The sequence below is a fragment of the Thalassophryne amazonica genome, chromosome 16 (genome assembly GCF_902500255.1).
Source record: "Thalassophryne amazonica chromosome 16, fThaAma1.1, whole genome shotgun sequence".
In the NCBI taxonomy this organism is placed as follows: Eukaryota; Metazoa; Chordata; class Actinopteri; order Batrachoidiformes; family Batrachoididae; genus Thalassophryne; species Thalassophryne amazonica.
Window position 1 is genome coordinate 90,859,295 of NC_047118.1, and position 13,918 is coordinate 90,873,212.

General features: G+C 45.4%; 1 protein-coding gene across 1 annotated transcript in view; it reads right to left on the bottom strand.

Moving 5' to 3' along the window:
• Positions 1 to 10,983: 10,983 nt before the first annotated feature.
• si:dkeyp-72e1.9 (syntaxin-binding protein 4) overlaps positions 10,984 to 13,918 on the bottom strand; it is a 375,953-nt gene continuing 373,018 nt past the window's right edge. The window contains exons 20-21 of the mRNA XM_034189933.1: positions 11,675 to 11,686; positions 10,984 to 11,198 (exon numbers count right to left, since the gene is read on the bottom strand). Coding sequence (XP_034045824.1) covers positions 11,082 to 11,198; positions 11,675 to 11,686 — 129 coding nt within the window. The 3' untranslated portion in view covers positions 10,984 to 11,081. The remainder of the gene's footprint in view (positions 11,199 to 11,674; positions 11,687 to 13,918) is intronic.

Here is a 13,918-nt window from a genome sequence, read left to right on the forward strand (position 1 = left end):
GTGTCCTTGTAAAACAAACCGCCCGTGAACTGCGATTTCAATGAAGCGGGGGAAAAGTTCAGCAGCGTCTCAATCATTGCCCTGTACGGGTGCGTCGCGCTGGACTGGGAAATCAGCCGGTCACCCAGAGTCACGTCGACTTGTGAGAAAATCGTATTGAGAGGATAATTTATGACGCCCACGCGGGCGTCATTAGCCAGGTCAGTCCCGTCGGCGTTTGTAATTTTCATTCGCAGATAAAGCAGCGTATTATTGAGGTCTAAATACCTCTCACCGTCTCCGGGGATAAAAAACTCGATAGGGCCCATGTCCGTCAGGGCTGATAACGGGCTGACTTCAACGTATTGGCTTTGCTCGATGGACAGCTGGGTCCCGGGGACGGCGAATAAATCCAATTCGCTCATGGTGCATTCGGGGGAATTATTTCGCAAAAGAGACATTGTTTAAGAGAAAATATCCCCGGACAACCTCCTCTTCTTATGCTTCCTTCGAACTGTTCTGCTTTTTCCGGGGGTCTTTCGCTTTTTAACTGTTTTGACCCGTTTCCCCGGGGGGCGTTTCCGGGGCCTTCTTGAGAGCACCATGATCCCGGACCCCCGCTGCTGCTCGGGCTCCTGACTCCGTCCGGCCCTCTCAACAACGCGGCTCACTACGTCGGAAGCGATGCTTCGGGCTGCGTTTTTCAGGTGAGGTTTGGCGATCGTGTATCCTTGTTTAATCAGCGGCGACACAAATTTGAACAGTTTCGAAAATATGTTCCCGAGCCCGCGCCCGTACATAACAGGAGCGCCGTGGAAGCCGTGAAGGCCATTCCCGACTTGATTTTCATAGTAAGGCACAAATCTCGGCTTTGTGCGCTGCCCCAGCCATTTTTTTTTTATCCCGCCGGTTTAAAATGTAATGTCACAACCACTTTACCGTATCTGAAATCCACCGTTTGATCTTGATCGCTTTTGATTTCGATGCGTATTGTCTCAATATGTCTTTTGGAGACCGGGATGTAATAAGCGGGGTTGAATTTCTTTGTAATTATTTCCCCGAAACGACCTCCAATTTCGAACGCTCGGAGGAGAGGAGCAAAAGCGTCACCCACCGCCTGAGGCTGTACAACGTCTGTATAACAGAACAGGTGATACATCCCTGCTTTTATATCGGGGTAGCGGGGACAGCTCGTGACCCCGGGTCCGCATCTCAGCCATTGATTAGGGTGCATCCCCAGCATGTACGCCGTCGGGGCTTCAAAATATACCTGGCTGGTACCGTCTCCTTCCCACAGAAACTTTTTCTGGATATCGTCATATTTTAAAGTCAGATTCGGATCTATAGTCTTCAAACGAGGGTTTATCAGCCCTGCAATAACCTCAAAGTTATCATAATATCCCGTGTCAAAATATCGCGAGTGAACGGCGAGTTTGTTCTTGCCCGTAATTTTCATCACCTGGAACGTACAGGAAGGCTTTTCCGGGATATTTAACCAGGTGTGCGGATAACAAATTTCCGTCAGCGCCACATCCCAGTCACCCTCTAGATCCAGGTGTCGAGCCAAGTCCACCTGGTAGCATGAAATTGTGTTGTCCGGGAATACTTTTAGGCTGGCGTTTGAAGGCAGAGTCATATAAAATCCGTGTTTCAGATCCCGATCCATTTCTCATATGTCGGTTGAAGATGGAAGTTCTCATATTTATACGGCCATCAGCTGGTCCGCGGGAACCCAGGAGTTAAATTTCTCGGGCCAATTTTTCCATCTGACAAATACAAATTTCTTTCCCTTGGTAAAACGTTCACGAATAATTTCTTGAACCTGATACGGTCTGTCTTTTGCTATTTTAACCTTCTGCAATTCCGGTTCATAGAATGAGCCTTCAATGATCTCACCGTCATAATCTTTCAATTTATAAACGGGCGGCGTACGTTGTATACATTCTGACACCGTGAACATTTCATCCGTAAAACTTTGTTCATATTTTTTATCAAAAACTCCCCTGAGCTTGGAGACCCTGACTATATCTCCGACCTTATATTTACACTTCACAGGCCTCCTGCGTAGGGTGGATGCCCCGTACAAATTTTGAAACACTTGATCGACATTTCGATCATTAACCTCATTCGGCCTCATCTTAATGCTTTTATGATAACTCTCGTTATAAGCCGTGAGTAAAGACGGTAGGACGTCGATGTATCTTCTCGTGTTTTTAGCAGTAAAATATCTCCACATTCTCGTCTTTAGCGTGCGATTAAACCTCTCGACAACCGAGGCTTTCAGATCACTTGCGGTGGCAAAATGTAGAATCCGGTGTTTTTTCATTAAATCCTTGAACGGTTTGTTAAAAAACTCTTTCCCGGCATCAGTCTGCATCTTCAGAGGCACCCCGCTCTGCTTTAAGAGTGAGGCAAAGGCCTGTGAGACTTCGCGCCCTTGCTTTGACTTCAGAGGTCTGGCATACGCTTTTTTTGAGAAGATATCGATAACGGTCAGCAGGTACTTGTACCCGTCGTTAAAATCTGATAACCCCTGCATGTCGCATAAATCCGCCTGAAATTGGTTAAGCGGGTTTGTGACAAATACTCTATTTCTTGGAAAATGCGTCCTGGCAGGTTTGTGTAATGTGTATGCATCTTCCCCCGACAGGAAATCTCTGATATGCTTCATACGAATTTTAGAGCTGTGTTGATCATGCAGAGCCCTGCGTAAACGCTCCGGCCCTCCAAAACTCCCCGGATTTACCGGACTATAATATACATCCTTCATTAAACCCTCATCACCCATCTTTTAAGACGGATCTCTTCAGAATGATGAACCGGATAGTCCTTTTGCATTTTTATATGTTTTAGCGACCATAAATATTAGTCTTTTGTTTTAAATTGAACTCTGATTCAGCACCGCGGAGAGCGCTCACAGAGCAGCCTCGAGCTTTTAATAAGACCGTGTTAAAACCCCTCATTAATTCATACGAGCACCTTTTTTCCACCAAAACCTCGTTTGTATGACTCTGTCTTGCAATATGAAGCGCCTTGAGGCAACTGTTTTGTTGTGGTTTTGGCACTATATAAATTTGATTTGTAAAACATTTCACCCTTTTTCAACAATATTATAGGAAAGAACACAGGCCGTATAAGGTTTAGAATATGTGCTTTATTACATTCATTAAAGTCACACACAGAGAAAAAACAATTGTTCATGTTTATTAAACACAGCATACGTGAAGGAAAAAAGTATACGTTCACGTACAAAACTGGAAAACTCTCAGTAATACATCTCCCCCGCATTTACGGTTTATTTCAGTATTCAGCTGTAAAAGTGTAGGAACAATCTCCCCTCTGGACACCCCCATCTGTTTCACCCGGCACGCTATCACATCCACAAACAGAGTGTATAATGTAAGCAGATGCATCGTATTACACCGTGTAAAATCGTCAGTGGTCAAAACAGAGATTTTCAGTAATACGTTGTACAGAGATTTTTCAGATGAATGGAGAGCCGCGCTGTAGATATGATCTGTCCAGACTCCGGGCCCGGGGCGACGTCTGATAACGTCGAAAACCCTCTCCATAGCGCATAAAGGCGGGGCGTCTGGGATCTCCAGCCTGCGAATGACTACCCGCTCCAGCTTATACGAGAGTCCACGTATAATATAAACTTCCCGCAAGCTTTGAAAGAGAATCATCACACAATTACCCATGACTGTAAACAATATAATGATATTTAAAAAACAAACAAAAAAAAACAAACAAAAAAAAAGCAGGTTTTTCTTCAGTCGTCTGGGTTATAGACAGCTACCATCCCCTCCAGGTCGAGATCTGCGTCTTCACCGAAACATGTGTACAGTTCGTTGATCTTTGCTTCAAAAGTGATCAGTGTATTTCAGCTCAGTGAGGATGTTTTCTACCAGCCCCCTGAACCCTCGCAGCCGATGGGTTGAGGAAGCGCTGGGCTAGGAGCTTTACCACAGCCGGGATGAAGGTCGGTCTCCAGAGTCTCACCATTAATCTCTCAAAATGTCCGGTAAAGAAATATTCATTTAACGGGTCCAGGCACTCGTGCTGGCGCTGGCTGGGGTGATCGATCTCACACCCGTAACAGAGTTTTTGTCTGTAACTTTTGATCACAGCCAAAAGTAAGTGTGCCACGCCGACTTTCACCGTTTTCAGGAATTCCTCTGACAGGAACCCGTCAGGCCGGTCAGATGCGAAAGATGTGGCGTATTTCTCAGCCGGCTCGAGGTCTTGTACCTCCCGCGGACTCGCGGCCTCCGTGACAGCGGGAAGAGACCCCACGCCTCCCGGGCTGGAAAGCGCGTGAGAAGGATGGATCTCGCCCCAGACCGCCTCGAGCTGAACTCCCCACGGGCTCTCGTACCCACCGCGGGTCCGTGAAGCCTGGCTCAGGGAGGGCCGGTCTCTTCCACAGTCGAGCGCGCAGTCACAAGCGATGTCGTCGGCCGCTGCAATGGGAGAGGTTGAGGAGCTCATGCTGGTTCGTCGTCCGATGCTTGAATGAGATGTGGTCCCCTGGTTTTTATAGAAATCCCCGTGCATGCGGGGAGGAGCTACGTCAGAGTTTTTTTTATTTTTTTATTTTTTTTTATTTTATTTTTTATTTTATTTTTTTATTTATTTTTTTTAAGTAAAAAGAGGGGCCAAGTTTTTTCGGACTTCGATAACGTCCCTCCAGGCCAGGCACCTTGTAAAGAGGCCCGTAATCCTGTCGTTGCAGGTGTTGAACATCTCATGCCAGCTCTCAGCCGCAGCTGTGACGCTTCTGACGTGGCCGCTGGCACTAACCCGCTCCAACTTAATTTCACCCTCAGAGACAGTGTCAGGAGGTCCACGCTGGAATATCACCCTATAGCGAGGCCCCTGGGCGCTGAGCCAGGTGAGTTGGAAGCGTGTTTTCTTCTTTTCCGGCGTCCGATCTCCTGGAGGTTCAGGGTTGACCGTGTCGCGAATCATCGAGCCCGCCGCCGCGGAGAAGACACCCCAATCGGCGGAAGTAAGCGCCACCCGTGGGGTTCCTCGAGTGGCAGTCTCACCCTCGGCCAGAGTGAAGAAACTTACTTGGGCATAATACGGGTCGAACGTGTAAGTTAAACGTTCGTGCCCCTCCAGGCTGTACGTCAGATCTTCCTCCGGTATCGGCTGGCTCAGACGGCTGACGTACATTCTCGCTTTTTTTGGGGCAAGCGAGCCTTCTGTTGTCATGGTGATGTTAACCGGGGTCTCGCAGATGTAGCGGAGGATCGGAGTTCGTCTCGCCATGGTGAATGCTGTATGTCACTCTATCGTCAAAAGGGGATTTTTAAACCCTTCTTCGTCCGCGGGGCGTAATTCCTTACCTTTTGCTCTAAAAACACCGTTTGGCGTAAGTGATAAGGAGCATTGTTTATTGTTCGGGCTCGGGGCAGCATCTCCGCTCAGCGGGTGTCCCGCGCCCCATGATCGATCGGCTAATATCTTAAAAGAAAACATCATCTGGCGTGAGTGATAAGGAGCATTGTTTATTGTTCTTCGGGTTCATCACCTCGGGGCAGCATCTCCGCTCAGCGGGTGTCCCGCCACACACACACACACACACACACACACACACACACACACACACACACGCACACACACACGCACTCACACAGACACAGCGTCTGCAACAGGTTTTACAGCCGTGTTTCCGCGAGCGGCTCTATGCGTGGGTATTTGACCGTCTTGCTGCAAAGACTTACAGCCGAGAGAGACGGGTATTTGTTCCCCTTCTTTAATTTACGAATTAAAAAACAGAAAAGGAAACGTAATAATTTAAGAATTAAAGATATTAAAGGGTCATTAAATAATAGACAGTGATTTATGTTTAATTATTTCAGAATTAGTTAATTCTTTAATACATTAAAAAGATCTAGGTATTTTTAATCGTTCTTTAATTCATGAAATAAAATGACATTAAAATATTAGACCCTGGGTGGGAGGGGAGGTATGGCTTGGAGGCGGTGCTTGGCCGGGGTTAGGGGAGGAGCTTGGGGGTGGGGCTAGGGGAGGAGCCAGGGGCGGAACTAGGGGAGGAGCTGGGGGCGGGGCTTAGGGGCGGGACATACTGACGTCATCGACTCTGATTGGATGTGACGTCATAAGGGGCGGGGGCTCGGAGGCGGGATCAGGGGCGGGGCTTAGGGGCGGGGCATAATGACGTCATCGATTATGATTGGCTGTGACGTCATAAGGGGCGGGGCTTGGAGGCGGGACTAGGGGAGGGGCTTAGGGGCGGGACATAGTGACGTCATCGATTCTGATTGGCTATGACGTCATAGAGGGGGCGGGGCTTAGTGACGTGGCCGATTTTGATTGGCAGCTGTCACTTTTTTGACGAAAGGTGGGTCAGTTTTCTCTCTGTGGTGCATACAGAGCCTTCAGTTAATTCAAAATGCTGCAGCTAGAGTACTGACGGGGACTAGAAGGAGAGAGCATATCTCACCCATATTGGCCTCTCTTCATTGGCTTCCTGTTAATTCTAGAATAGAATTTAAAATTCTTCTTCTTACTTATAAGGTTTTGAATAATCAGGTCCCATCTTATCTTAGGGACCTCGTAGTACCATATCACCCCAATAGAGCGCTTCGCTCTCAGACTGCAGGCTTACTTGTAGTTCCTAGGGTTTGTAAGAGTAGAATGGGAGGCAGAGCCTTCAGCTTTCAGGCTCCTCTCCTGTGGAACCAGCTCCCAATTCAGATCAGGGAGACAGACACCCTCTCTACTTTTAAGATTAGGCTTAAAACTTTCCTTTTTGCTAAAGCTTATAGTTAGGGCTGGATCAGGTGACCCTGAACCATCCCTTAGTTATGCTGCTATAGACTTAGACTGCTGGGGGGTTCCCATGATGCACTGAGTGTTTCTTTCTCTTTTTGCTCTGTATGCACCACTCTGCATTTAATCATTAGTGATCGATCTCTGCTCCCCTCCACAGCATGTCTTTTTCCTGGTTCTCTCCCTCAGCCCCAACCAGTCCCAGCAGAAGACTGCCCCTCCTTGAGCCTGGTTCTGCTGGAGGTTTCTTCCTGTTAAAAGGGAGTTTTTCCTTCCCACTGTAGCCAAGTGCTTGCTCACAGGGGGTCGTTTTGACCATTGGGATTTTTACGTAATTATTGTATGGCCTTGCCTTACAATATAAAGCCCCTTGGGGCAACTGTTTGTTGTGATTTGGCGCTATATAAATAAAATTGATTGATTGATTGATTGATTGATTTTACACTCATCATAAGGTTAGGATACTGTGTCCTCCAAAAGTATTGGAACACTTGGAATTTCACACATTTTAACTTGTTTATGCCATTTTAAATACAAGAAATACAAAAAAAATTAAAGAATAAAAATTCATAAAATTATGTTCCTCAAACTCAAACTGAAAGCAAATCTCTAAAACCTGATAAAACCTGTAAATAATAATCAGTTTTATTGCCAGTTTTCTTCAAGTCAGGGGATGGAAACATGAACATTTCCAAGTCACTGAATATGTCTTGGACTTTATTTACATCAATTATGAAGAAATATAAAAGTTTCTTTCACCAAAACATCAAATCTAGTCTTTCATCTCAAATGTACTTTCTGTCAAATTGTAGCTGAACTTTCAGGTGTTCTTTTGAAGAAGGCTGTGACTACGGGTACGGACCCGTATCTACAGAGACCGTTCTCTTACCGACCAATCAGAATGCGCAAATATGTCCGTACCCGTGCGCACCTGTCATTATTGTATGTGTCGCTTAAGGCTTAAAGCCTTTGAAACAATCCCTGTAAGCCTTAACTTTCACAGTCCGCTAATGCTACTGTATACGAAATTCAATGGGAGTGGTGTGAGTTTGGTCGTTGGAATTTTTGCCCCCGTTTGACCCACGCATGTGCAGATGTGTTGCGCACTTTGCTTATTCTCCTCAGTCTGTACCTTTAGCAGTCCCGCAGAAGATACGAATGTACGTATCCTTAGCCACTTCGTTTTAAGAAAATCCTCCTCTACACCACTTCATCAGGAAGCTGGATTTTATATTTTAATTCATTCATATCAAGTTGTAGAGATTTGCTTTCAGTTTAAGTTAAGGAAGATAATTTTAGAAAAAAATGTATTTGAAATGGAATAAACAAATTAAACTGTGTGAAATAGCAGTCAATGTGACTCACTGATTTCAAAATGCAGCTCTTTCAACCAGACGTGTGGTGCTGTGACATTTCAATCATCTGTGTCCAATCAGATTTCAGGGAAGTCCAGTGAAACCCCGGCCTCCACTCTAGCTTCACCCATGCCAGGAAGTGTTTGAGATTTGAACATTTCCTGTTTTACTGTGACTGAAAATTTGGCACTTCCTGTTTGAGTGTGAGCTTGCCACTGAGTTCCCATGAGATTTCATGGGATCTCGTCTGTCAATCCAGGAAGTGTTTGATATTTGAACATTTCCTGTTTTACTGCAGATATGAAATTTGGCACTTCCTGTTTAGGACGCCCTGTACCATGAGCGAGCTTTGCGCCGCTACATGATGCTTCGCTCGTATTATCTCTTGGTTTGTGTTTTGTTCTCATGTTCATGCCCAGTTCATTGTTATATTTTATTCTGCCCTCAGTTTTTGTTTTATCTCGGATCATAGTTCTCTGTTTCCCTCACACCCCTCCGAGTATATTCCCACTCCACAGCGCTGCACCTGCCTCATGTCTTTGTGTGTGCTTTGCGTTTTCTTTCACTCACACTCTTGGCACCTGTTCACGCATCTTTGTATCTTACATCACTCCACTTTGTGCACTCCCTTCCTCACTATCTTGCCCCATGTATAATCTTTGTCCACCTGTCACGCCCCCTTTCTGGATTGTTCCTCACATGCACCTTTTTAACACCTGCCTTATTTAAACACCTCCCAGCCATCACTCCTCTGCCAGTTTGTCATCTTTGCACACATTCCCTGCGTGAATATGACTGTGTTTTTGCCTGATTCTGATTGTATCCTGCTCCGCTGACTGACCACATGTGTAGCATAGCAGAGCCTGGAATAAAGACCATGTTTACTCCTCCACCTAAGCCAAGTCTGGGAGTCTACTTTGCGGATCTAACTGCTACAGTTGCCTGACAGTAGGGACATTCACTGATCTTGCCAGTGACATACGTGTCTCTGGGTCTTCGGCCTTTGGGATTGAGAGGCGCCTGGGAAGAGCGTATGGAGTCATGAGGTCACTGGTCAGAGGTATTTGTGATGCTGATATCTTTGCAGTCGATTGCAGCTTCCAAGTCTTCAGGGTCCTTCTTGTATTGCTGTGTGGTTGTGAGACTTGGACAGTAACCAGTGACCTACTTTGGAGGATCCTTGGATACCACTGAATTGACCAACTTTCAGAGACTAGGATGAGTAGGATCACTTGCATTGTGAGGAAGCGTCAGCACAGACATTTTGCCTGGCATCAGGGCACCCTGCCCCCCACCCCGTGTTTTCTCCCCCTGGTCTCCCCCTTGTTATAGCTCCTCCCCCCTGTCTTTTCCCCATGGACATCTCTGCCTGGTCCCTCCTGCCTTTAACTTAATAATTAATTAAAGTTATCACAATCAGCACTGAACTACTACAAAGTGTCAGCGGGGCTTAAGGGGACGTAGATGTTGTATCATAAATGAAGCAGACTGAACTGCTTCGGAGAAGAAGTTTTCTAAAGGTCATATGCTTGCTAGGTAACTAATTGTAAAATCATATAAAAATTTCATGTCTCTGGTTGTCTCACCATGGATAAGGTTACTTCCACACAAGGAAATTCCAAGATCATTCATGAGGGGAAGATCTATGTAAAGCCCAAAATAAAACAAAACTCAACACGTGGTGTGAAATATTATGAATGTGAAAATAGAAATAAAAGGGAAGGACAACGGGGGGGTGATGCCCTAGAACCATTCTGTCCAGGTGCTCTGTGCGTGGTCCAGATGCAGGTGCCTGAGTGTTGAGGACCCCAACAGAATAGGGGGCGCCCACATCACAGTAAAATCACCAGTGTTAAATTAACACTGACAGTGTACATATGTTCGCCACTCTGGCCAGAGAAGGACCATAAGTTCACTGCCAGTGTTAGATTTACACTGGTGACTTTACTGTGATTCCACCTGGCGTGGAGAAGATGGGCTGGTTGTCTGCCTGGCTGGTTGCCTTCCAGGACCCAGCGTGGTGCCGTTGATGATGCGGCGCACCGGTCTGTGCTCCCTGATGTGACTTGTGATCTCACAGTGACATTAAGATGTCTGTCAGATTTACTGTCAAGTGACCAAAAACAGTCTCAACAACTACAAATGTGTTTCTTTTTTTGAGCACCAAACTGCTGGCGCTCGGACGACCAGGAAGGGTTTCTGTGTTTCTACGTGTGGCCCAAAAATATGGAATCATCTGGCAAAGGAACTCCAGCGATGTCCAAATGTCAATCAGTTATAAGGAACTGATGTTTTCTGAAAATTCAATTCATGTTTGAAGGACTATGTAGCTGCTGGTTAAACTATGGACAATGACGTTATTGATTTTGTATTATTATTTCTGGATTGTGCAATGTGTGCTGTTATTGGTATTGGAATTTGAGTTTATTGATTATTTTAAGATGTCTGTGTTTTGCAGTTCTGCTCACTTTGATTTGTTTGGCTGTGATAAGTAAAAGTCGCTTAGGTCAAAGGGGTCGGTGTATATCAGCTTTGCTTCGACCTGCACCCTTTCGGTTGCGTGGGTTGACTGGCTGAGAAATCAGTTTGGTTTATTTTGTGTTGTAAAATTCTTTCCTTGAACTGAATAAAGTTGAACTTGAACTTTTCTTTCAAAAAGTCACAGATGATGAGTGGACCTGGTAACACCGATACTGACCACACTTGCTGTTTCAGGGTCCAAACAGCCCCGACGTCATCAGTGACATCACCACAGAAAGTGCGTCGTGGTACTTTTATTTTATTTATTGTTTTTGACATTTGGATTTTAACCGAATCTCTTATTTGAAAACAAAGGAATAAAATGACTTAAATGACCTTTAACCTTCTGAGCCATAGATCTGAGCAGCAGCATTACAGTCACATGGCACCAGCTCACGCTCAGTAGAGGGAGTCATCTCTCAGTCACACCTGTACAAAGTCCAGGAGTCTGCGGTTGGAAAGTTCCAGCTGTTTCCGGCTCCACTCCGACCTCTGCAGCTGGCACTCCATGAAGGTCAGCTTCCTGTTCAGCTCCAGCAGCTCAGCCTGTCGAAGACATCACACGTCAGGAGAGCAAGGCAGCGTCTCCACCTCTGGACCTGGTCTCTGGACAATGGACGCTGGACCGAGTGGTGGGGCTGTGTCAAAACTGTAAAGACCATGTTAAATGCAGACGACAATATGATAATAATAAGAACAAGAAGAAGAAGAATTGCTATCATTATTATTAAACATTAATAATATCAATTTATTATCCTTCTTCTTATTACTATTATTATTAAAAATATGAAACTAATTTATTATCCTTATCATTATTATTATCTTTATTATTAATAATAGTAATTTATCCTTATTATCATCATTATTATCCCTATTCTTCTTCTTCTTCTTTGTCTTTTGGCTGTTCCCGTTAGGGGTCACCACAGCAGATCAATCGTTTCCATCTCACCCTGTCCTCTGTATCTTCCTCTGTCACACCAACCACCTGCATGTCCTCTCTCAGCACATCCATGAACCTCCTCTTTGGTCTCCCTCTTCTCCTCCTGCCTGGTGGCTCCATCCTCAGCATCCTTCTCCCTATATACCCTGGGTCCCTCCTCTGCACATGTCCAAACCATCTCAATTTCACCTCTCTGACTTTGTCTCCAAACCGTCCCACCTGAGCTGTCCCTCTGATATGTTCATTCCTAATCTTGTCCATTCTTGTCACTCCCAAAGAGAATCTCAACATCTTCAGCTCTGCCACCTCCAGCTCTGCATCCTGTCTTTTTGTTAGTGCCACCGTCTCTAAACCATACAACATAGCTGGTCTCACTACTGTTTTGTAAACTTTCCCCTTCACTCTTGCTGATATTCTTCGGTCACAAATCACTCCTGCCACCTTTCTCCACCCACTCCACCCTGCCTGCACTCTCTTCTTCACCTCTCTACCACACTCTCCATTACTTTGAACAGTTGACCCCAAATATTTAAACTCATCTACTTTCACCACTTCTACTCCTTGTAACTGCACTATTCCACTGGGCTCCCTCTCGTTCACACACATGTACTCAGTCTTGCTTCTACTGACTTTCATTCCCCTTCTCTCCAAAGCATATCTCCACTTCTCCAGACTAGACTCAACTTGCTCTCTACTCTCACTACAGATCACAATGTCATCTGCAAACATCATAGTCCATGGGGACTCCTGTCTGATCTCATCTGTCAACCTGTCCATCACCACTGCAAACAAGAAAGGACTCAGAGCTGATCCTTGGTGTAATCCCACCTCCACCTTGAATGAGTCTGTCATTCCGACTGCGCATCTCACCGCTGTCACACTATTCTTGTACATGTCCTGTACTACCCTAACATACTTCTCTGTCACTCCAGACTTCCTCATACAATGCCACAACTCTTCTCTTGGCACCCTATCATAAGCTTTTTCTAAGTCCACAAACACACAATGTAACTCTTTCTGTCCTTCTCTGTACTTTTCCAACATTATTCTCAGAGCAAACATTGCATCTGTAGTGCTCTTTCTCGGCATGAAATCATATTGCTGCTCACAGATCGTCACCTGTTTTCTAAGCCTAGCTTCTACTACTCTTTCCCATAACTTCATGCTGTGGCTGATCAGCTTTATGCCTCTGTAGTTACTGCAGCTCTGCACATCACTCTTGTTCTTGAAAATAGGAACCAGCACACTTTGTCTCCACTCCTCAGGCATCCTCTCACTTTCCAAGATTTTATTAAACAATCTGGTTAGAAACTCTACTGCCATCTCTCCTAGACATTTCCATGCCTCCATTGGAATGTCATCTGGACCAACTGCCTTTCCACTCTTCATCCTCTTCATAGCAGCCCTCACTTCTTCCTTGCTAATCTCTTTTACTTCCTGATTTACTCTCACAACATCATCCAGTCTTTTCTCTCGCTCATTTTCTTTATTCATCAACTCTTCGAAATATTCCCTCCACCTTCTCAGCACACACTCCTCACTTGTCAGCACATTACCATGTGCATCTTTTACCACCCTAACCTGCTGCACATCCTTTCCATCTCTGTCCCTTTGTCTGGCCAATCGGTACAAGTCCTTTTCTCCTTCCTTACTATTCAACTTCTTGTGCAGCTCGCAATATGCCTTTTCCTTTGCTTTTGCCACTTCTCTTTTCGCCTTATGCCACATCTCCTTGTACTCCTGTCTACTTTCTTCATCTCTCCGACTATCCCAAAACGTTTTCGCCAACCTCTTTCTCCTTATGCTTTCCTGGACCTCTTCATTCCACCACCAAGTCTCCTTGTCTTCCTTCCACTGTCCAGATGTCATACCCAGTACTGTCCTAGCTGTCTCCCTCACCACATCTGCAGTACTTTTCCAGTTGTCCAAAATTGCTTCATCTCCAACTAGTGCTTCTCTCACCTGCTCACTAAATTTCACACAACAGTCTTCCTCCTTCAGCTTCCACCATCTGATCCTTTGTTGAGCTCTCACTCTCTTCTTCTTCTTTACCTCTAAAGTCATCCTACAAACAACCATCCTGTGCTGTCTAGTGACACTCTCTCCTGCTACCACCTTACAGTCTGTGATTTCTTTTAGCTTGCATCTCCTATAAAGAATGTAGTCCACCTGTGTGCACCTTCCTCCACTCTTATATGTTACCCTGTGCTCCTCCCTTTTCTTAAAGTAGGTATTCACCACAGCCATTTCCATCCTTTTTGCAAAATCAACTACCATCTGTCCTTCTCCATTCCTATCCTTGATACCATATCTACCCATT